This window comes from Nyctereutes procyonoides, unplaced genomic scaffold, assembly GCF_905146905.1.
Source record: "Nyctereutes procyonoides isolate TBG_1078 unplaced genomic scaffold, NYPRO_anot_genome, whole genome shotgun sequence".
NCBI classification, from domain to species: domain Eukaryota; kingdom Metazoa; phylum Chordata; class Mammalia; order Carnivora; family Canidae; genus Nyctereutes; species Nyctereutes procyonoides.
Window position 1 is genome coordinate 4,949,499 of NW_026575130.1, and position 24,845 is coordinate 4,974,343.

Consider the following 24,845-nt stretch of genomic DNA (forward strand, 5'->3'; position numbering starts at 1 on the left):
ATCCTTTGCACCTGCATTATTCGCTCATCACCATCCTTCCTAGGATTTACGTGCGCATCTTCGCATTCTCTGGGAGGGTTTATTTATACAGGCAACGGAAAAGACCTGGAGACCGAGAGAAAGCTTGCCAAGGGTAGCCTAGCGTCGTGTAAAAACGACCTCCCACGCCCCGACTGGCGGGACTCCTCGGAGGGAGAATCTAAGGAAGGGGACCAGAGACCTCCCGAGGACCTGTGTGCTTCGGCACCCAGGGGCCAAACCGTGAATGTGGATTTGCGTAGCATCCCACCCAAACCCTATTCCTCTATCGCTAGTGTCGGCTATTACTTACGAAAGGGGTGCGTTTATATGCATGCATGTATGTACGTTTCATACAGTCGAATTCAAGAAACTGTAATTAGCTTTTAAACGTAATGACAAGCATATCCTCATATATTTATATGTTGTCTGCTGTTAAAACATGGAGACTATGTCGGAAGAGCAGCTTAATTCAAATCTCACCCTTCCCCCAGCTCAAAAGAGGGCACCGAGAAATCACCGTATCAGGACTTATTAAACCACACAAACGTTCCCAAGATTTATATTTTAGTGAAAACAATCGCCATATTTACTTGGAGCCACATTAATTTTTTTTTTTCTAATAAATAGGCAGCAGATTTTTGCTGCTCCTCCTCAGCCATGCTCTTTGCAGGTTTTTTTTTTTCCCCCCCTTCTCAGAGCATTTGGTGCTATGTGAGTGTGAACTGTAAAATGTTTTCAAATTTCCTGTGCAAACAAGAGCCGTCATAATTGGCAGTTTCTTTCATTATGTTGATTAATAATGTGTGCTCCCAGTTAAATAAAATTTACTTTTATTCTTCGACATTAAAGAAGGTTTGGGTTTCCAGGAAGAATCGTTCATTTTCTGATATTACTGTAGCGCATTGATATTTTACAGATCACTAAATGCAGTAAAAATGCTCAGATTGCTGTAATTTTTAATAGGATACCAGAGCTGATTATATTGATGACATGCTAATTATTGGTTTTCAGGGGGGCTTTCTCAGTGGTGAGAAGATGTATGAAAATCCCTACTGGACAAGAATATGCTGCCAAAATTATCAACACCAAAAAGCTTTCTGCTAGGGGTGGGTATTTTCAACCACGTAATACAGTATATGTTAATTATGTATTTGTCATGTTGATTGTTCTGTTGTCTGTAAATATATAGTTATAATTGAACTGTAGACTTAGGTGTCCTCTTACATTTTTGCAGTTACTTCCTTCTTGAATGCCTCTTGGTATGTATAGTTTAAAAGTTAAGTGAAGACATAGAATTTTAACAACAGATTATTGAATCATTCCAACTGTCCTGTGAGCAGTAGCATATGTAACTATTTTAAAGCAAATAAGTTGTCCCTTAGTGCGTCTTGCCTTTAGCTCTGCTGTGAAACAACTTTCAGAAATACCCCGGAATGGAAAAATGTCTCACAACTGTCATTATTCTCTTTTGCTTTTAAGAGGAAAAATAGGTCATAGCTCAGTTGAATCATATTTCAATTGTAGTTACACTTGAACTTAATTTATCAAGGTATATTTAACAGTAATAGCTTTGGGAGGAAAAAATTTATCATTGCTATATTCTAGGAAGTTCATCTTGATTTTGATGTTTCCGTGTGTGCAGTCCAGACCTATACTGGGTCTTCCGCATTAAGGCTTCTCGCCGACTCCTGTGATGTATTTTACACATGCTTTATAGCCATGGAGATAATTCCTATCATAAAATAGCTGTTGACGTACGCAAAAAAAAAAAAAAAAAAAAAAACCTTGAAGGGGCCTCACTGCATTCTTTTATTTTGTTGAACGCATGCAAAAGTACTTACACTGAAATGTTAGGCATTCTAATTATTGTGAGCACGTGTCTAATGTATTTCCATGGGAATTTATGGTTTAATGGAATTAAAATGAACAAAATGCCACAATATAAGCCATTTTAGTGACCTGGTTTATTTTAAGTAATGAGAGAGGAAATTCTATTAGGGTTAGTTTGCCTCATTTCAATTTGTCTTCTAAAAAAGCGCTGCTTCCTAGGATCCTTGTGTTTTGGTCTCTGCCATGATTTTTAAAAACTTTTCCTCTCTCTGGTACAAATTCTACTTTTAACATATGCTTGAGGTTTAGATTGGCATTTCAGTTCATTTATTTGAATGAGAGAGATTTTGTTGTGATTTCCTTCATCTGATTTTAACAGTCTTCCGAGGGACATCTATGTACAAAAGTAACCAGTACCATAGCTTCACAGCTTGAGAACTAATGAGAAGCACGTCATCTTTGATTATACTCCCCTATCCCTCTTCTCTCCACAGGAAGGTTTTTAACAGTCAAAATGAGTTGCTAAACTGTAAATGACATTTTAGTTTTTAAAAAGAAAAAAAAAAGTGTATAATTCTGTCAGAGCTTATACGTTTTCTTTCCCTACTCTAGGTACTTTTGGCAAGAGTAGGTAGTAGTTCTTTTGGAAGTGTTATACCACCTGTCCCAAATCTCTTAGTGGCTTTAAATTTTCTTTCAAAACCAATCAGTCTCATGCTTCACTTCTGATTTAATTAGTGTTATCCCTCTTCATCTACCCTGCTTCATCCTCCCTATATCAGAATGGCAAAAACAGTTTCTGCTCACATTTTATTTTTCTTCTGACTCCAGTCTGGGGAGGATAAGTCTTCTCTAACTTGATGGGATTCCTTCTTCCTGCCAGTGTTTCTCACCTGCTCATACTCCACTTTAAAGAACATTCTACATCCCAAACCACTTTGCCCCCATCTGGATTTAATGATTCCAATTACATTTAGGAAAAGTAGGGTGAAGTACTAAAAGACCTCTCCCTCTCCAGTTTTCTTGTGACTTTGGGCAAATTTCTTAACCTGCCTACGTTAAACCCTTCTGAGGAGTGAGGTGGTACAGAAGCAGGTGTTGGAATAAATGCCCTGGGTTTAAATTCTGATTTCCCTATTAATTGTAATCTTGGGCAAGATTACGTGTTTTTGATGAGCCTTTGTTTACTCATCCATAAAATGGACTAATAATGTAACCCTTTTATAGGGTTTGTGAGGAGTAAATTAATATAGTACAGAACAGGGATCCCTGGGTGGCGCAGCGGTTTGGCGCCTGCCTTTGGCCCAGGGCGCGATCCTGGAGACCCGGGATCGAGTCCCACGTCGGGCTCCCGGTGCGTGGAGCCTGCTTCTCCCTCTGCCTATGTCTCTGCCTCTCTCTCTCTCTCTGTGTGTGTGTGACTATCATAAAAAATATATATATATATAGTACAGAACAGCACCTGCTACATAATACGTATTCAATGAATATTAGCTGTTATTATTATCTCTTGGCTCGTAATGATCAGATGAGATTACTTACATGAAAGAATGTGAAAATTAGGAATCCAGGGGCAGCCTTGATTTAGCTGTGAGAATGCAATTTGAATCTTGACTTTACTACTTAATGTGTAAATTTGGATTAGTCACTTATCTTTTCTTGATCTCAGGTTCTTCATCAACAAAATGGGGGAAGAGTACTCATAGGGTATCCTGGGTGGTTTTGCGGATTCAGTGAATTTTATGAGAATCATTTCTTAATTGCAAAGTGTTTTTTTTTTTTTTAAAGATTTTATTTATTTATTCATAGAGACACAGCTAGGGAGAGAGAGGCAGAGACACAGGCGGAGGGAGAAGCAGGCACCATGCAGGGAGCCTGATGTGGGACTCGATCCGGGGTCTCCAGGATCATACCCTGGGCTGCAGGCGGCGCCAAACCGCTGCGCCACCGGGGCTGCCCAATTGCAAAGTGTTGAGTCAATTTTACTATTACTGCTCACCTGTAAAATATTATAGTACTTCAAAACGTTCAGTTTATTTTATCACCACAACTAGAGCTACTTATAGCATATTTATAGTTTTGAATTTGTACACTTGTTTAAACTAACCCATATTAAGTTGTAAACTCTTAATGAAGTGCTTTCAGTTTTTAACATTTCACAGCATTGAGTATATAGGAAGGGTTCAGTATGGAGTGACTAGGATCACATGGTTTGTGAAGGAGTTAAATACTTGTTCTTAGGCAAAAACTAAGCAAATCCTAGGGATGCCTGGGTGGCTCAGCGGTTGAGTGCCTGCCTTAGGCCCAGGGTGTGATCCTGGAGTCCCAGGAGTCCCACATCGGGCTCCCTGCAGGGATTCTGCTTCTCCTTCTGCTTATGTCTCTCTCTCTCTCTCTCTCATGAATAAATAAGTAAAACCTTAAAAAAAAAAAGCAAATACTAGATGTAATCTATAAGGTAGTGTATTAACATATGCTTTAAAATATGAACGTTAAAAGCACTCCCTTCTCAGAATATAATAATCCTTAAAATGACCTTACTAGAAAAATTTAAGGTGATACATTTAAAGGGAAATTAGAATGATATGTAAATTAGCATACTTTTCCCCCTTGTAACATACTGATTTTTTTTCTTTCAGCTGTGCATAGCAGTTTTTGTGGAGCATATAATTTTTTTGTACAAATTTTTGTTTGTATAATTTAAAATGCTGTGCCTTTGTAAATCCAAGCTTTAAACCTGTTTGTTTTAAAGACCAGCCAGGTCCTCCAACTCCAATAGTATTCTTTAAATGTAACATTACAACTGAAAAAGAAAGGCTGTTGTCAATACATATAAGACCATGAGGGATTGCCAAAAATTTGGCTATATTCCTGCACAAATTTGCACATCCAACTATACTGTCACCCAGGCGTTTTTCTGTGCCTAGATGTTAATGGATTTCCAGTACAGTTTCAGTTGCATTTCCTCTCAGCTGTTAGTCACACAAACCATATTTGGGAGACTCAGTCTGTTGAAGAATTTCTTCCCTATTGCTTTAGCACATGCATGCACAGAGCATTCATCATATGGTACTGATCAGATAGATTAACTACACTGATACATAATTAGGCTTGTTTTAAAAATAGTGTAGAAAAGTTTCAGATGGCTTGTATTTCATATGAAATTTCTCTCAAGTTTTTTGTTAGGATTAGGTATGCTTAAATGGTGGTTAGTGATGATAGAATTTTATCCTATTTTTACCATGGGAAGTAGAAATTATATCATTTTGGTCCCAGACAATTAGGTTGGTATTTAACAAATGCTAATTTGCCCTGCAGTTCTGAGATTTTTTGGATTTTTGACATGTTTATAACTGTAACATATTGTCAGGTTGTGTGAAGTTCATGAAAAGTTGTGATTGCAGTTCAGAATCCAGTGGACTGATGGTTTTGATGGCAGATGTCTTTAGAAATAGTATTTGTGATTTCACATTTTAAAGACTCTTTGGTAAATGATTTTTTTTTTTAATGATGGTAATGTCTTCTTGATATTCATTTTCCAGTGTAATTTTTGATCATTATAAACCACTTTCTATGACATGGGGTCTGATATGCCACAAGTCATTGTATTTGTAAAATGTAAACTACAATAGAAGCTTGAAATAGTATACTTTTATAAGTGTATTTTAACTTCACTCCCTTGGAATTTAAAAAGGGATTTCAGGGGATCCCTGGGTGGCTCAGCGGTTTGGCGCCTGCCTTTGGCCCAGGACGCGATCCTGGAGTCCCGGGATCAAGTCCTGCGTCGGGCTCCCGACATGGAGCCTGCTTCTCCCTCTCCCTCTGTCTGTGTCTCTGCCTCTCGCTCTCTTTATGTCTATCATGAATAAATAAATCTTAAATAAAAATAAAAAGGGATTTCATTTTATATTTCTATAATACTTCACAGATACAACACAAGTCATTTGCATTCTTTGATTTTTACTAGTTTTGTTATTCCCAAGTTGATGATGTTGGTAGACTGTGAATCAAGACTTTATAAAACTGCTTGATCATGTACCCCAAATTAGTCCCAGCTTTGAAATCAATGTTGCATGTATGTCCTTAAGTAGTCTTTTTTATTTTATAATAGAGATATCAACAACCAACTCTTGCTACTTGTTTTCTTCTTCGACACCCAGGCAATAAAGCAATTACTGCAATTTTTCAGCCTTATGGTTACTTGTCTTAAATTGAAAGCAGAACCGAGATGTTATAGATGAGTCAAATTGTTGTGATTAAACATTATTGATTTGGCGATTTGGAACTAATTGGGTGAATTAATATTTTTTGAAAGTTTTTTGGTTTGAGCAATGTTTAAGAAAAAATTAGTAAATTATGTTTATTTTTGTATGTGGAATTTCTACAGCTTCTTAATTATTGGGTCACAAAGTGGCGTGTATCAATTTTAACATTTAGTGTCCTTTAGTTACATTTAGTTGTATTTGCATTCTTACAAATGTTTTGATATTGCATATCTATTTTCCTCTTTTGGTGAGTGAGAATATTATTGATGTTCAAATTGGCTAGGAGATAAAAATGTATATCTGCATTTCTAGGAAATAATAAAAATCTTTTTCCGTGTTCCAACATCATTAAAATAGGCAAATTTAATAAAGAATATGGTTGCCAGGTACCTCACTGTGATATTAATAACTACTGTCAACCTCTACCCAACTGATCATGAAGTAGGAGTTGAACACCTGGAGAACCTTCATTGTTTATACAATTAGATTAATACTTTTCATTTCCTTGAAATACTGAATCAACTTCGTATAAAAATTAAAATTTAGGGCAGCCCCGGTGGCGCAGCGGTTTAGCACCGCCTGCAGTCCAGGGCATGATCCTGGAGACCCTGGATCGAGTCCCGCGTTGGGCTCTCTGCATGGAGCCTGCTTCTCCCTCTGCCTGTGTCTCTGCTACTCTCTCTCTCTCTGCATCTCTATGAATGAATAAATAAATAAAATCTTTAAAAAAAAATTAAAATTTAGGGGCAGCCCGGGTGGCTCAATGGTTTAGCACTGCCTTCAGTCCAGGGCCTGATCCTGCAGACCCGGGATCGAGTCCCACGTCGGCTCCCTACATGGAGCCTGCTTCTCCCTCTGCCTGTCTCTCTCACTCTCTGTGTCTCTCATGAATATATAAATAAAATCTAAAAAAAAAGTAAAATTTAGTAGTAAATTTTTATGGGCCCTTTTAAAGTTAATAATCATGAGTTGTTATAGAGCACATACTGGGATTGTGTTGGGCATTTAACTTCATTTGCTAACTAGAATTTAATTTTTAAAAGTCTTTTTCCTGGGGCAATATGGAGGCTGACCAACTCCTAGTGCCTCTGGGGTTGAGTTGGTATTTTTTTTTTTTTTAGACCTCTGTCTCTCTTCATTTATTAGGGTATGGTGTACACAATGTTTTTTTTTATTATTGGCAATTAATGATTGTTTTGTAAATTGCAGTGCTATACATTAAGTGGAGTCTTAGCAATATTTTTTTTCTCTAAAACACAGTACCTCTTGGGCAGCCCAGTGGCTCAGCGGTTTAGTGCTGCCTTTGGCCCGGGGTGGTCCTGGAGACCCAGGATCTAGTCCCACGTCAGGCTCCCTGCATGGATTCTGCTTCTCCCTCTGCCTGTCTGTCTGTCTGTCTCTCTCTCTCTCTCTCTCTCTCTCTCTGTCTCTCTCTGTCTCTCATGAATAAATAAATAAAAATCTTAAAAAAAAAACACAGTACCTCTGTAGTAATTTACATTTCATATTACTTGATAGATTACTAAGCGTGTTCAATTATGTGGCCTTATTTTATATATTTTTATTTAATATTAAATGAGAACAATGGGCAGAGTGTTAGGAAAAGTAAGTCTACACAAATAGTTATCATAGAAGACATAAATGGTATAAGTTGCTAACATGAATAAAATGTTATTGATTTTTTCAAAGGAAAAGATTATTTCTGCCTGGAGAGATGAAGGAAGCCTTTTATATAATATGGATTTAAATAAATTGTTAAAACTATAATGCAGATATGGCTCAAGTACCAAAATCTAAATAAACAATTTGGAGAGATTATTCAAAATAGTTTATCTGATTATGAGTAAGTTTGTTGCAACTATTCAGTATATGGTAAATTTGCTGCAACTCTCAGTATAAAGTTATTTTTAGATAAAATAATTTTAAGTGTAGTAGGATACATTTTTAGATGACAAAATTCCTGATTCCAGTTAAGGAAGATAGGCCATGAACTCACCTTAAGAAGTATTGTTCTACCATGAACTGTTTCTTTCTCTAATATGGGGAAACTGTTAGGTTTGGAGACGAGAGAAAGGGGAGAGGACAGCTTTGCTTGTTGTTTGGTTTTGATTTTAAATAGCTTCACTGTCATAATTATACACAATCACAGAACAGTATCATAATTGATTTTCTTAGTCGAACCCCTTTTGTAACTATAGTCTCCTTCTTAGACCTTTATTACTACCCAACTCGGCAATTTAGATAAAATAATAGGAATGGTAATAGCTATTATTTAAAGAGAACCTTCTCAGTGACTAGTGTATACTTACAAAACACTTTGTTTTATTTAAATAGTTTACTCCATTTTTAAATAAAGGAAACTGAGGCTCTAAGTTACTAAAATCCTAAATATTAGTAAGTGGTAGAGTCCATATTTCAACTCATTTTTCTCTGACTCTGAATTCTGGCTCTTTCTACTATCACATCCCATTGATTGCTGTTAGAACTTATCTTAACCTTTCTATGCTTATCTATATGTGCTTGACTGATCTCACTAAACTTTAGGGTCTTTCATAAATAGGAATATGTCCCTTAAGGGTATGGAAGGCAAATAATTTGAAATTTATTTAGTAACAGGAAATTATTTTCTTCCTATTTCTTTTTGAAGCAATTTTATTAATGACGTTGTCTACACATTGAAAAAAGCAAGAGTAAGTTATATAAAACTACTTATTAAAGGTAAATATCGTAAGTAGATTTTTATTCTGTATTATAGAGAAGTTGTAGAGTTGAGCTATGCCACATCATGGCATTAGGGTTTAAACTAAAATTTGATATTTTGGTTAAGAAATACTTCTGTGATTTTTGGAGACTGTGTTCTGATGACTTGAATTTCTGCTGAAGTGTATTCATTAGAAAACCAGGTACAAACTCTACTCATCCCTGGGGACTCAGTACTTTCTTCCTTCTATGAATGGTGCCATAATTTTTCTGGACTTTCAAGCATGCTTGATTTTCTTTCTTTTCTTTAATCCATCTTACCATTTTCCATCTCTTTCTTTTTCACCAGTCTAACTTGAGCTGTTTTTTTTCTTGCTTCAGCTTTTTAAAACAGCTTCCTAAACAGGTTTTCCAGCTGACGGTTACCATGTTTCCTTCCTATTCGTTTATTCAGCTCATCATTAGACCTTTCAGTACCCATTGTCCTGGCATCTTGATAAATGGTAGGGATACGGAGGTGAAAAATAGAGATCTGCTGGTGTTTTGTGGTCTATTAGTGTGGCTGATAGCCTGGCATGTACAGTATAGTTTTTGAGGACTATAGTAGAGATTTACACAAGGCTTTTGTGTAGATACAGGCTGGAGAAGATTGTTATCACAGATTTCTTGAAGAGATAAATGCATGAGATTATGTTTTTGAATGGCAATTGAGCCTGGTAGAAGAGAGAGAAATGTTTGTCCAGGTAAAGTAAGCTGTCTGTTCAAAGGAAGGGAGACAGTTCTGGCTCCACCCTCCAGAAGAAATGAGTACACCTAGTGCTGTTGAAATCCTTCTGTGAGACTCTGTTCAGGTGCTGCCGCCTCTATGGTGCCATCTCTCACTTATTCTCCACCCTTTGTTCCCTTCTCTAGGCCCAAGTAATTCTTTTCATCCTCCTTTGAATAGCTTTTTCATGTTTCTTAAGCAGCTTATCATATTTCTCCTTTTGTATTTTAGTTATATATGTTGTAGCTTTCAAATATCTCGTGGACATTTTTAAACTTATCTTTGAATCTGTGCCTGGCACAGTAATTATAGTATTGAAGATACTTGTGTTTGTTGAATGAGTGGACAAATGAGTAAGCAAATAAGAGAGAATCTTAGATATATGATTAACAGAGACTTCTTGCAGATAAAGTAAGTGAAAATTGAGCTGAGGCTTCATGTCAAATGGAATGCACTATATCAAATTTTTAATTCATAAATTATTTCATTAGTTCCTTGATGATATGCTTTGTTGGAAAGAGTTTTGTATAATTTCGTAAGTTTTTGAACAACTATGTGTAAATTCTTACTGCTATTTTTTACCATGTAATTGTAAAGTGGCTTGATAATAAGGAGGAACATTTTCCTGGTATGTGTCCATTAGTCCATTAATAATGCCAGACTCATGCTATCATCACATAATTTTAAATGTTTAGCTTTTTAAGTTTTTATCCATTTTCCAGAGGTGCTTACTTTTTGACTTATTTTTTAATGAAGCTCATTTTAAAAAGCACTTTGGTGATACTTTGTATAGTTTTGGATGCACAAATCGTGTATATTATTTGATTTTTTAGTGAAGGCTGTTAGAGGCCAACTGTTAAAACTGCTGTGTCTGTCAATTCAGAAACTTGGTAAAAGGACTAGAAAATGTGCTTGTTTCAGTACTGGAAATCCCTTAGAACAATATATGCTTTAAAGCACTTGTTTCTTTATTAGGGGTCTCACAATTCTGTAATTTTAGCAAACATCATATATGTACGTATACATATATGTATATATATGCATATATTCTCACATTTTAAGAAAATATACTTTTTTCGTAAAAACATGCAAATCATTTGTATATAATCATGGTGGCAAAAGTGATTTGTGAAATTAGTTCAGCTGAGCATTTGGGCCATTTTGTAGAAGTTTTATATGATGAATCTTTTAGTAAAGCAAATTGTATGTGTTTTTATATTAAAGGTTATATTAGTATTTTTAGGTACAGGGAGAATTGTATATTTTGGACATATCTCTGAAATAAATTTTTAATCACCAATTTGTATAAATAAGTACAGTAAAAATTGTATCATAAAAATACATATGCTAATTATGCAATCTGGAGAAATACAGAAAAATAGAAAACAACATATTCATAGCTCACTCAGTTTTCCCAGTCACTGGTGGGGTTTCTTTTTTTAAATTGGAGAATACTAGACACTAAAATGTATACTATTGTGTTCTGCTTTTTTGCTTAATATTTTAAAATTTTCCTATGTTACTACAAATCATTTGAATTCTTAATAACTGAATTATACCCCACTGAGTAAAATATTAGTGTATTTAATATTGGTTTGAAAAAATTTTTGCCTTCTAAAAATTTTTGCCTTTTGCTATGATAACTGACAAAACAGTAAACATTTTTTTTGTAATACTTTTTCATATTTCTGATTCTTAGGAAATATTCATAAAGGAGAATTGATGGGTTGGAAGATGTAATATTATCAAAATTTTTGATGCATTATTGCCAGATTGCATTCTGCAAGTTTAGTACATTTCCACCAATGACCATTTAATTATGCTACTGAAAGTGAATTTTGGGGAGCATGATTCTAAATTTCAGTTACTCACCTTCTTCCAGACTCTCTGCTAAGTGTGGATAAACAAAGTACGAAGGGTAAGGTTCTTCATCTCAAGGTGAAGTAGATGTGGAATCGAAGTAAATTACCATACCAATTGATAAGTGTCACAGTGGAAGTGTTTACTCATTCTGAGGTGTTAAGGACCTAACTATTGGGTTGGTGAAAGATAAGGGGAAGGCTTCCTAGAGTGGTTGATATTGAACTGGGTTTTGAAAATAACCAGTTTTGAATGAAAGATGGCAGAAAAAGATAACAAATTTAATAGGAAATTATTTAAATTCATTAAATAATGAATCATTGAATAATGATGAGAATAATGAAATTTGAGTCATTTAGGTGGGTCAGGTGGTTAAGGGTCTGACTCTTGATTTTTGGCTCAAGTCATGATCTCAGGGTCCTGGGATTGAACCCTAGGTTGGGCTCCATGCTCAGGGTGGAGTCTGCTTGAGAGTCTCTTTCTGCTCCTCCTGCTGCTCATGTTTCCTATGTCTAAAATAAATAAAATATTTCAATAAAAAAAAATCATGGGAAGCAAAGTAATCAGGAAGTGTCAATAAGGAGCAAACTTAAAAGAAGATACATACTTTTTTACCCAGAGTGACTGACTTGTGTATAAATTTTCACAAAAGCAAGTAAAAACTGATGAAAAGAGATGGAAAGTTTTTGTTTTATAGTGAATTATTGAGTACAGCAAGATCTGTTGGAAGGATTTAATAAGGTGGATTGTGGGATTTTACAGCCCTGAGTCATTAGGGATGAATAGCTGTTAAGAGAGGAATAGCATCTTCTTGTCAACCTCCCATTTTGTTTTATTTAGCTCTGGGGCAATACCAAAAAAAAAAAAAAAAAAAAGTGACTAAGTGGAAGATAAAGGAGAATTGTTAAAAGTTTTTTGTTTTTTGTTTTTTTACTTAAATCAACTAATATTATGAAAGTGCCCTAGGGAATCCCATTGGTGTTTATAAACAAGAAAAGCTAGATAGTCTGTGCAGTGACAATATTAGATTAATGACTATTGCAAAAATTGTAGGTTTCTGTTCAAAACCAAAAGATGTTTAATATACCCCGTCTGCATTCCCAGTGTCTGGATTAATACCTGGTACCTTTCGCAGATATCTATTGAATGAAATGAATGAATGCATGACTCCCAAACTGCATCATTTTATGATTAATGAATACACATTTAGAGACCCAGAACTTTTAGCAGTAAGATTTGTATACATTATTCCCAACTATTGTCTTTTCAAAAATTTTTTAAGGAAAGCTCACAATTGTACAGTTAGATTAATTCTGTGATATAACTTAAGTTGGTGGTTGGAAAATAATCATTTATTCCCATCATTAAATAATGGACAAATATCTCATTCATTGCTTAGAAGATAACTTCAATTTAGATATTTAACCTCCCTAGCTAAGTTCAGCCATGCAATATGTTTTTTTCTTTTTAAAAGGATCTTACAGCTGTAAAATAAAAATATATGATTTCTCCAGTTAATATTAAGGGCGATAGAAATCAAAGGAGGAAGAAATATTGTTTCTCTCTCTCTCTCTGAAATATATAAAATTCATGGTAGAATTTTTTGGAGTTCAGATGGGAACTTTGTTGAGCAGAAAATCTTCTATTGAATTCAAAAGCAGTGATTCAGGGTTGGTATAACCATTAGAATGCAGGTTGGAAAAAATTCTAGTTCCAGATTGCAAGCAAAAATTTCAAGGTCAATCAACTCCTGTTCTCTTGAATGTAGATCTCCTGATTTCAGGGTATTTTTCTTTCTAGGAGAATTGGAGAGGACAAAGAAAAAGCTGTGAAAGAGAAAAGTTTTGCCTCTTGTAAATAGGATAGAGGCTTACTTTTCTCTAATATTTATATGATCTGGAAATAATTTTCAGAAAAAACGTTTGGATTGACTGCTTCCTATGCATCTCTGTGTTCAGAAAAAGGGAAAACAACTTTGTTAACCTTAAGTTTGAAGGAAAAAAATTATGTTTTATACGTCCAAAGATCCAGTTACTGGATTACCTGTAGCTTTGTATCCTTCATTTAATCCTGGTAATTGTAGTGTCTGTATTCTGCCAATGACATAATAAATAGAAGGTCTTAAGGCATGAACAGGGATGGTTAAATGATCATTGGGATAATTTATCTTTTAAAATAGAAATAATTTTTAAAAATTGAGTTCATATTTACTGAGCTTTTGTAAACTTCATTAGGTAGGAAACTTTAAGGGGTATATTTTGAATAATCCAAATGAATAAATCCAAATTTAGAAGGACCAACGTTAGAAATATTCTGTGAACACCCACAAGGTCAGTTTTAAAAATAGCACTTAGCTTTGAGAGGATAATTTCTCCTCACCCTACATGTAAAATGTTTTATTAAGACCTTCAGTAACAAGCTTTGAAAAGAAAAAAGTTTTGAGGAAGGGGAGTGTGAAATAAGTCTTTTTGAAAAATTCTTGTATTTAGCATCTTTCATTCTTAGGATCTTAAGACATTCCCTACAATCTCCTACTTTTGCAGTGTTGATGAGGGACATTCAGGGATTCTTGTGCCCAGTGCTATAAGGCCTGCCATCCCCAAGTGGCATGTTGCAGCTGTTTCATGGGAACATCACATTTCCTCCAAAGCCAGAGAATGGAGGAGGCGGTATTACTCAGCTGAAGGAACATAGGAGCAGAGAGATTTAGGGAGTATGGAGTTGATTACCTAATTTGGAATTTGGTTAAGTCTCTGAGTTAGAACATTTTTGTAGGAATAAGGCTACTGTCTTTAAAACATTTGATATCCTGCTTTCTCTCCTAGAAAATAAACTCTGCCTCACTTTTCATCTGTGTTACTATGTATCTTTGGAAGTTTTAACATTTAATGGTGAGGAATATGCTGGTTAATAGTACAGTTGTTGAGAGAAGAAAGCAAGGTTAGCATTTTCTTTAAAGCACAACAGAAGAGAACCGTTTGTATTATTTTTGGGCAAAGAAAGCTGTAAGGGACATGGAAATAATGAAACATGGTCAAAGAACTCACAGCTTGGTTTGGAGAATAGGAGAAACACATAATTTTACAAGAGATAAAGAGGAGTAGCAGAAGAATGTAGTATGATGATTCAGTGTGCCTAAATGACCTATAGTTGTAGAAACAAAAGTAATATCGAGGAAGTAGAAGTTTAGATGGGTGGATAGAAGGAAGGAAGAAGAACAAAGACCCTGGGATGCAGGAAGTCGCATAACATTCTGGCAAGAACCAAAAATACCTGTTTGGGCAGAAGATAATCTGTGGGAAATCAGGAAAAAAAGCTTTGGGGCACCTGTATGGCGCAGTCGGTTAAGTGCCTGCCTGACTCTTGGTTTCAGCTCAAGTCATGATCTCCGGTTCATAATCTCTGGGTTGTAATTTCAGGGTTTTAAGATCAGGCTCTGATGTAGGGCTCTGCAACTCTGGGGGAGGGGGGTCTGTTTAAGACTCTCTTTTCCCTTCCCTCTGCCCTTCCCCTTTGTGTGCATGCTCACTTTCTTACTCTCTAAAATCTTTTAAAATAAAGCTTAAAAGCATGTAAAGTGTTTGCTAAGTTGAGAATATTGTCTTAAATATAGTGAAGACACGTTAAAGAGGGCATCTAGGACCTTACTTGGCAGCAGTGAATAAGCAGGTTGGATTGCAAAGAGTGTGAGTTACTGAGTTCTGAAACCTTAAGATATGAAAGGATAAGGAAGAGTGAGGACACAAGGATAACTGAGGTTTGAAGTTTGAATAATGGAGAATGTTGTAATTTTCATATAACAAATTAAGTCAGAATCGTTTGATCTTGATAAAGATGAATTGACGTGTATGTGTCTGATGTACAAGCAGTATATCAGACTGAAATATCTAAAAGACCATTAAACATTGGGTGTGATCTTTGAGAAAGGGTCCCAGGAAGCAGGGCAATATACTGTATAGGTTAAGAGCATTGGCTCTGAAATCCAATTGCTAGGGTTCAAGACCTGTTTCTAAAACTTCCTAGTCCTTGTGATCTGGGGAGAAATTCCTGATGTTTCCAAGCCTTGGTTTTTCTTATCTATAAAATAGCAGTAATCAATTTAGCTACTATTTGTGACTTGTCTGTGCAGAGTTGATGGTAAAAGCCATATTCATGGAAAAGATCAGAAGAGAATATAGAAAGAAAAGAATAGAGATCCTAGGACAGTGGCCTGGGGAAATACATTCATTTTAATAGATGGAAAGAAAAAGTAGGCCTGGAGTAAGAGAAATGGAAAGATATGTCAGAAACGGAAGAGGAAACCAGGAGAGTTCAATGCTTTGACTCAAGGAGAGAAATTTTTCAAAGGAAGGGGATGGCTAGTAACAGTGTGTTTGAGAAGTAAAGAGCAACGAAGACTGCAAAAAGGCCTTGGGTTTTCATGTGGCAGAATTTCAGTAGTTTTCAGGAAAAGATCTTGAGGATTGGGCCAATCTGTTATTCATCTCTACATTCTTGTAACTGAGCACATTGCATGAAATATAATAGATATTTAATAAGTATTTGCTGAATGGATAAAGAAAACTATTTCTGGGGATTAAAGAATAAATGGAGATAACATGAAAAGCCTTGCTTGTTTAATAAAACAGGAAAAAAGAGATTGACATCCTCAGGAGTAATTCCAGGGATTAGTCAGGTCAAGGGAATTAACTTTGGTGATAAATAAAGCTGAAGCTTATTTGGAGGAGGAAAAGGAACAAAAAGCAGTAAGGAATAGAAAGACATAATGCAAAGCAAGAGTATAAAATTTACCGGGCAGTCATGGAGACTGTTGGATGTTAGTGGGAACAGGAGATTTGTGTAGGAAGAAAGACATTTTTCCTAGAGAGATAGCAGGATAGCAGGAGAATGAGAAGATAGCACACATGCAGAGATGTTTTGAGATGGAGAAGATGAGAGTTACAGTTCAGCTGAGATTAATAGAAAAAGAAGTAGGATTGAGAGCTTGGAGAGAATCCATTTGTCGTGGTCTTTGGGGTTTGTAGAGAAGAGTCCACCAAGATCATTAACAGGTAGCGCTAACATGAATCGAGTCCCATAGTGACCAGAGAAGTCTTTAGGAACCCATTAGGGTTTGACAGGGTGAGACAACAGGAATTCTGGTGCTTTTTAAACATTTAAGGAGAAAAAGCCCTTAAAAAAATCACACACATTAATTTTCCTTAATTTGTATAGCTGGTAAGAATAGAGCAGCTGGAATTTAAGACCCTTGCTATTGTCCTTCTATTTTGTTCTCTCTGGGTACATCCAGCAGAGAGATGAGGTAGGGAGGCCATTAGAAAGCAGAAGCTTGGGAGGAAAATTTTGTTCTATAAGAATGACAGAATAATTCCGTTTAGGAATGTTTGGTAGCAGATTTCTTTTTTTATCTGAAAGAGCAGCCTGGGGGATTCTTCAATTCAGAATCTAAATTTCCCTTATTTCTAGTCAATTTCATTCAATTTCTCTACATAAACAAAAGCCTCTGTAGGCAGTTTTTAATGGATCAGAGTTGTACATGATTTCATCTGTAGGAAGGCAGTGTTTATGTAGAAAATTACTGCAGATCAGGAGTATGAAATAAAACTGTAAAGACTTAAGCTAGTTCATTTTAGAAGTTTTATCACCAAAGTGTGTAAGGTTCGTCATTGTGAATATTCTATTTCATGTGTGCCTTGCTTACTTTCCTATCTACGTATCTCTGGTTCATTGACTTTGATGGTAAGGACTTTGCTTTGACAACTTCCCCCCAAAGCATTAGTATTCTTAATAATTTCCTTAAAGTGTCTCAGTGGCTCAGTAGGTTAAGTGTCTGCCAACAGCTCAGGTCTTGATCCTGGGATGGTGCCCCACGTTGGGCTTCCTGCTCAGTGGGGAGTCTGCTTCTTCCTCTCCCTGCCACTCCCCCCCCCCAAGTTGTGCTATCTTGCTATCTCAAATAAAATCTTAAAAAAATAATTTAAGTCTGTGTCATCTTTCATTTGGGTTTCTAAGTTCAAAGAAAGCAAAGCTTTCTTTGCTCCCTGAGAAAAGCAGTGAACCCAGATTGTTATCAAGGTGGATGTGATCAGAATATGTGTCATTTATTTTTCATTTTTTCATAAAATGGTTTTGTTCCCTTATTCCTCATTCTCTCTCCCTTTGCTATTACTATTGATGTTTAATACATAATTTCTCTTACTTTTCTGTCCCTCTACCATCTGATTTCTCTTAAAGAAAACTTTGAGTTCAGACTTAGAAGTTCTAGAAAAGAAAACCTTTTTTCAGCTTTCTCAGTTATTAGCTTTTGTGTAATAAGTAGAGAGAGATATGTCTTTTATACTGATGTTTTTGTAGCCCTGGACTTTTTCTACTTCCCAGAGTTTAGGAATGAGAGCTTGAAGAGAACACATTTGTTATGGTCTTTGCAGTTTGTAGAGCAGAGTCCACCAAAAGCAGTTTACAGTGAATCATTAACAGGTCGAGCTAACATGAATCTAGTACCATAGTGACCAGAGAGATCTCATGTCTTAACTTACTCTCATTTTATCAGCCATCATTAATTCACTCACTTATTTAACGAATATTTACTGAGCAGCTGCTATGTGCATACATACTTCTTGATTTTGGGGGAGATAGAGATGAGCATAGTTGGTAGAGGAGAGGCTGGAAGAATCATCTGGATAGATAAGTGCTATCAAGTAAATAAAATAGGGCTCAAATGAAATTACTTTAGATAGGCCTCTCTGAGGATGTAACATTTGAGCTGAGGCATTAATGAAGAGAAGAAACAAACCATGAGAAAATATGAGGGAAGAAACTTCCAGGTCAAAGGACCAATGTGGCAACAAGCTTGCACAGGGCTAGAAAGAAAGTAATCATAGCTAATTAGCAAGGAGGAGAGAAAGCACACAATGATCTCTGGAGGTAGTCAGAGGACTTATAGGGTAGATAGAGCCTTTTGGCTAATGTTAAGAAATTTGGAACTTATTTTGAAAGCCGTCATAAAGCTGATTTGAGGATGTGGAGCAGAGAAGTGATGTGACCAGCGTTTGGCTTAATAAGTCTGTCTCTGGATACCAGGTAGAGGATAGATTGTAAGAGTACGTGAATGAGAACAAGACTAGGAAGAGTCTTAAAGTCTATTAGAGATGTGAAGGTGAGTAAGAAGATATATTTTTAAATATTTTATTTATTTATTAGAGAGAGAGAGAGAGAGAGAGAGAGAGAGAGAGAGAGAGGCAGAGACACAGGCAGAGGGAGAAGCAGGCTCCATGCAGTGAGCCGGACGTGGGACTCGATCCTGGTACTCCAGGATCAGGCTCTGGGCTGACGGTGGCGCTAAACCGGTGAGCCACTGGGGCTGCCCAAGAAGATATTTTGGGGGAGGAGAAAATACAGGACTTGCTAATGGAAATATTGTGAGATATAAAGGAATGTGAAGAGGCATGACTACTGGGCTTATGGCCGACTCAACTATGTAATGGTATGCTATTAACAGAGGTAGAGAGTAGTGGAGTAGAATTAGATTGAAGTGGGAAATCAGGAGTTAAGGTTTTGACATATAATGTGACTCATCAACTTCAAAAAGAAACCTTTTACTTTTTAGCAATTATTCCCCATTCCTGCTTTTTCTCTTCTCCCTCAACTCCAGGCAACCAGTAGTCTATTTTCTTTCTCTGTAGATTCGTTTTTTTATGGGCATTTCATATTAAGTAGAACCGTACATTATATAGTCCTCTGTGATTGGCTTCTTTCATTTAGCATGTTTTCAAGGTTCATTCATGTTGTAGCAAATTTTATTATTGAATAGTGTTCCATCTTACGGATATAGCACATTTTGTTCATCCATCAGTTGATGAACATTTGGGTGGTCTCTACTTTTTAGCCACTATGAATAATGCTGCTGTGAGCATTTGTGTCCCAGGTTTTCTGTATAGACCTGTGTTTTTCTTTCTCTTGCATATATACCTAGGAGTGAAAGAACTGCTACACACAGGCAAACACACACATACACATTAAAGAAATGCAAAGTGAAGAGTTTATAACACAGATAGTATAACTGTATAGTTATAGTGTCATACCGGAATTACTGGTTATTAACCAGATTAATTTGCATTATGACACATGTACATGTAACAAATAGGTAACAAAGTATTCTAATTTATATATTTTGATGTGAGAAAAATGAAAACAGTATAAGAAAGTGAATTATGACCATTTTCCCTTCATGTGTAGGAATAGAGATATCATACCAAGTAAGATATTTTAAAATAGCTGTGCCCAGAGTTGAAAGGAGCATCTGTTTCATGTCAAAGAATCATCAATCTAATCTATTACTGTGTGATCTCTTTACTCATGTTCACTGTTACTGGAAATAATTTGGCATGAGGATCATTATTTGTATTGTGGGTTTTGTTAGAATATCAATGCAGATCGGTATTTTTCTGTTGATTGAATGGGAAGTGTGCTTAAATTCTTATCCTAGACCTATCCTTTCCTGTTACCCCTTTGTCAGAGAGGTGCCTGTTTCTGCATGTTACTTTCTAGGCTGTGGCATATATTCATAGTCTGTTGACGCTGCTATAAAATTTGCTAGTCTTTTTGCTTTTGAGGTGGGAACTGTTTTGGGGAATGATTGGGGCAATAGGCCATGAGGGCTGAGATAAATAGGCAGAAGTTGTCTTTCACTAAGACTCTTAATAGATGAGTTCATAATCAGTAAGAAGTTTTATTTTCATCTTTTATATTGAAAAGTGAATTTAGGATTCATTGAAGGTCTAAGAATGCAGCAACCTGCCTTTTTCTTTCCTATGAAATTTGACTAATTTCTTTTTTTTTTTGCAGCATTGTATTTTCTTGTCTGACAATATAAGACAAACCCATCTGTAGGAGAATTTCCATGTTCTGTACTTTTAAATGCTATAAACACTTTAGGAATGGAAAAGAACTAAGGAAGTTGCTTTTTTGAAGGGATATTCCAATTACAGTTAATATTTTTTATGCCATTAAAACCCAGCTTTACACTGACGGCAGGACATTTTTTGGGTGGGTTCTGTCTTATATATATATTAATAATTTGATGTATATTTTCAAGTGAATTAATAAGTATTGTTCCCCCACATTATATCTTTTATAAAATGCTGTAATTTTATTTTATTTTATTTTTTGTTTTAAAGATTTTATTTATTCATGAGAGAGAGAGGCAGAGACACAGGCAGAGGGAGAAGCAGGCTCCACTCAGGGAGCCCAATGTGGGACTCGATCCCAGGAGTCCAGGATCAGGCGCTAAACCACTGAGCCACCTAGGCATCCCATGTAATTGTTTTTAAAGACTAGGTTGAATTAATAGCCTTTAAAGTCTTTCATAATCGACTTTTCTCAGGAAATTTTTGGTGCCATGGAGAAATCCATACTAGAAAAGTTTGCCTTAGTATTTGAAATAGTGAATATCTGATGATATTATTTTGTTATATTTTTTAGTATCATATTTTCATTCAAAATAGAAGCAGTTGTAGAAATTATGAAAAGTACTAATTTTTTGCCAGAATACAAGGACAACAACACATTAAAAATATTTTGTGTGTTCACTCATTTTGCAATATCCTATTTTCATTTTAAAAATCAGGTTGGCGAGTTAGCTGGAAATAGACTGGCTAACTTTCCCACACATTCTTTCTCCCTTGTGGGTTTTTATATGGGTATGTTTAAACAGCCACTTGAAACCATTATTTGTGGGAGATGGATTGGAAAGGAACATGTACAGACCGTCTTGTATAATATTCAGGGCTGATTTAGGGAGAGTTATCAGAAAACAAACTACTGTGATTTCATAAATAGGCATTTAATTTATCATCTAGCTTAGTTCCTTCTCACAAAGTGATTTTCAAAGAAATTCATTGATTCTGTGGGCCTGCAATATGTAAAAGCTGTGATTTACCATTTCTTTTGTACAGAGTTGTAAACTTTAATTTCTGACATCAATGAGATGACCTTAAGCAATTTGCTTAATGTTTTATTTGAAAGCCTAATTTGGATTTGTGAAAAATAATGAGGGAACCTGCAAGGCACATTGTCTTAAAATCTACCATTTTAATCATTTTTAAATATATAGTTCAGTGGTGTTAAGTATGTTTACATTGTTGTGCAACCATCATAAGTATCCATCTCTAGAATTTTTTTTTTTTTTTCATTTTCTCTGACACTCCATACCCATTAAACATTAGCCCTCAATTCTCTCCTCCATGCCCCTGGCAACCACCATTCTTCCTTCTGCTTCTGAATTTGACTCCTCTAGGGACCTCATCTAAGTGGACTCCTGCATTGTTTGTCCTTTTGTGATGACTTATTTCACTTAGTGTAATGTTCTAAAGCGTCATCCATGTGTCAGAATTTCCTTCCTTTTTAAGGATGAATAATATTGTATCGATATATACCACATTTTGTTTATCCACTCATCTACTGGTGAACACTTAGGTTGCTTCCACCTTTTGGCAATTGTGAGTGGTAGGGATTTTTAAGAGTTCTGAAAAGCTATTTATTTGTTTATTTATTTTTAATTTTTATTTATGATAGTCACAGAGAGAGAGAGAGAGAGAGAGAGGGAGAGAGGCAGAGAGGCAGAGACACAGGCAGAAGGAGAAGCAGGCTCCATGCAACGGGAGCCCAACGTGGGATTCGATCCCAGGTCTCCAGGATCGTGCCCTGGGCCAAAGGCAGGCGCGAAACCGCTGCGCCACCCAGGGATCCCCTGAAAAGCTATTTATGATCATTAAATTGAATGTTCTAATTGGATGAAATAAAGAAAGGATAATGTTATATATCTTATAATTTTGATTTCTTGATTATATACAGGAATGTGTGAGGTGGTTTTATCCCAAGGTACTTTTATCATTTTGTAAACTGTTTATGTTGAATATTCTACTGCATGTGCTTTTTCTTTTGCCTTTGCTCTGGCTTTTATAATTACTTTTCATTTAACTAGTTTTATCATATTAATATTAATATGATAATGTTTAGGTTTTCAAATATAAAGTGTCATGTACTGGTGTGGAAGAAATGTGGGTTTATTGAGTACCTAATTGCAGTGATATGGAATCATTGTCTGTGCCCTAGACTTGTAAGGTATCTGTAAACTTCTACTAAATTTTTGCAGGTACTAATTTAGGGAGTATATGCCATTGAAAGAGAGTATGTGCATTGCATTACCTTTCTTCTATTGTTTCTCTTGTTTTAAAGTAATGAAACAAAACTGAAACAAACTTTGATTAACTCGAGTTGATTAACTTTTGCAGTGAATTGCTTTTCTATCTCACTATCTTTTGTTTTTAAAAAGTTTTATTTGAGAGAGAGAGGAAGAGAGTGAGTAAGCACGTGGTCTCATGACCCTGAGATCATGACCTAAGCCAAAACCAAGAGTCAGATACCTAACTGACTGTACTACCCTGGTGCCCCTAAATCATTACCTTTTAAATGCTTGAAGATATTGAAGTATGGTAGGCAGTTTTGGTTTCTGGAACTAATCTAAGTGAAGAGTTTATGGTTTAATATGTTCCATTGTACACTTAATGTCTAATATTAGAGTAAAAGTATATTTAAAATACATTAGCATTGAGTAATAGCATCTAAGAAGCCTTCCGAATATGTTGGATGACTTGGAAGATCTGATCGTATGTGGATATTTCAAAGTATAATTATAGCTGTGAGTGGGAAAGAAAGCGTTGAAAAGCGTTTGCTATGTTTTGCTTAATTTTTGTTTTTATATATTTTTAAGGATTTATTTGACCAACCGATCCAATCATAGTTCCACTGCTTGTCAGTGATAGGTTTATTATTCAAAATGACAGTGACCCCAAATACACTCTTATACAATTACGGGGTTGTTAGTAGGTGGAGTTATTTTTATTCTGGTGAAGAATCTGGTTGACTTCTAATTGAATATAGCTTATAGATGAAGAGATAGGGATCCCTGGGTGGCGCAGCGGTTTGGCGCCTGCCTTTGGCCCAGGGCGCGATTCTGGAGACCCCGGATCGAATCCCACGTCGGGCTCCCGGTGCATGGAGCCTGCTTCTCCCTCTGCCTGTGTCTCTGCCTCTCTCTCTCTCTCTCTCTGTATGACTATCGTAAATAAAAAAAAAAAATAGATGAAGAGATAGTTTCTTTCTAAATAATCTATATGTCCTTGCTCAGGAGTTATATAAAGTTGGTAGAGCCTCTTTAAGTCTTTCTGATGATCTAACAAAGAAGATTATAAAAGGATATTTTTAATTTTTATTATTTTGGATATTCAAAATATTAGCTACTTTGTTTTGTAGAAAGTTATGGGAACTCATTTTCTGTTGCCATTTGCAGTGGTGAGAATTTTAATATACTTATATAAATATAGTTGTTTTTTTTTAAATAAGGTTTTTTAATGTCATTTGGGTTTTTATCTGTCCAGTTGGGTCTCCTTATTTAAATTTTTAAGAAATTAAATAAACTCTATTCCCAACGTGGGGCTTGAACTCATGACCCCAAGATCAAGAGCTGGGTGATTCACTGACTGAGCCAGCAGGTGCCCCAGGTCTCCTTTTTTTTTAATTTTAATATTTATTTATGATAGGCACACAGTGAGAGAGAGGCAGAGACACAGGCAGAGGGAGAAGCAGGCTCCATGCACCAGGAGCCCGACGTGGGATTCGATCCTGGGTCTCCAGGATCGCGCCCTGGGCCAAAGGCAGGCGCCAAACCGCTGCGCCACCCAGGGATCCCCCAAGTCTCCTTTTTGTTTTTCATTTCTTTCTAATTGCTTTATGCTAAATGCAAAAATGTCTCATCAGTCTTATTTCTTAGGAAAATGTTATTTATTAAGGTACTACAGCTATATTTTAAATCTTTCTGAGCTTTATTTCTTCATTAGATGGGGAATAATAACCCTTGTGTATCTCTCAGAGTTATTGTGAAAATCAAGTGATTTAATATGAAAGTACTCTGCATATTATAAAGCACCATATATATTATCTCTATAAAATACATGTAGTTGCATATTATACAAAGGCAGAATTTCATATATACTATTTCCTATACGTTATTCTGACAGGGCTCCTATATGCAGTTGGTGTTGCGATTTCTCTGATAGGCAAAGTGTGTTGTTTTGTGTGTGTGTTTTAGTTCTTACATTTCTTGAGTCATTTTCAGAATCCACTTCATTAATTTGGTTATTATACATTATTACCTAAAAGTTTGCCATGTAAAATAATCTAAAAATCCTGGCTCACTTAATTTTTTTCTACCTTTTCCCCACATCTTCCTAAAGCTGTAGGAGTAAAATTAGTTTAAAAAAACATTTTGAGGGCAGCCCCGGTGGCCCAGAGGTTTAGCGCCGCCTTCGGCCCCAGGTGTGATCCTGGAGACCCGGGATCAAGTC

General features: G+C 35.9%; 1 protein-coding gene across 16 annotated transcripts in view; it reads left to right on the plus strand.

The window, feature by feature from the left end:
* Window positions 1–24,845, plus strand: part of CAMK2D (calcium/calmodulin dependent protein kinase II delta) — a 303,905-nt gene that overhangs the window by 905 nt on the left and 278,155 nt on the right. For all 16 annotated transcript variants that reach the window (XM_055342435.1, XM_055342429.1, XM_055342426.1 and 13 more), the window contains exon 2: window positions 1,033–1,127. In XM_055342435.1, coding sequence (XP_055198410.1) covers window positions 1,033–1,127 — 95 coding nt within the window. The remainder of the gene's footprint in view (window positions 1–1,032; window positions 1,128–24,845) is intronic.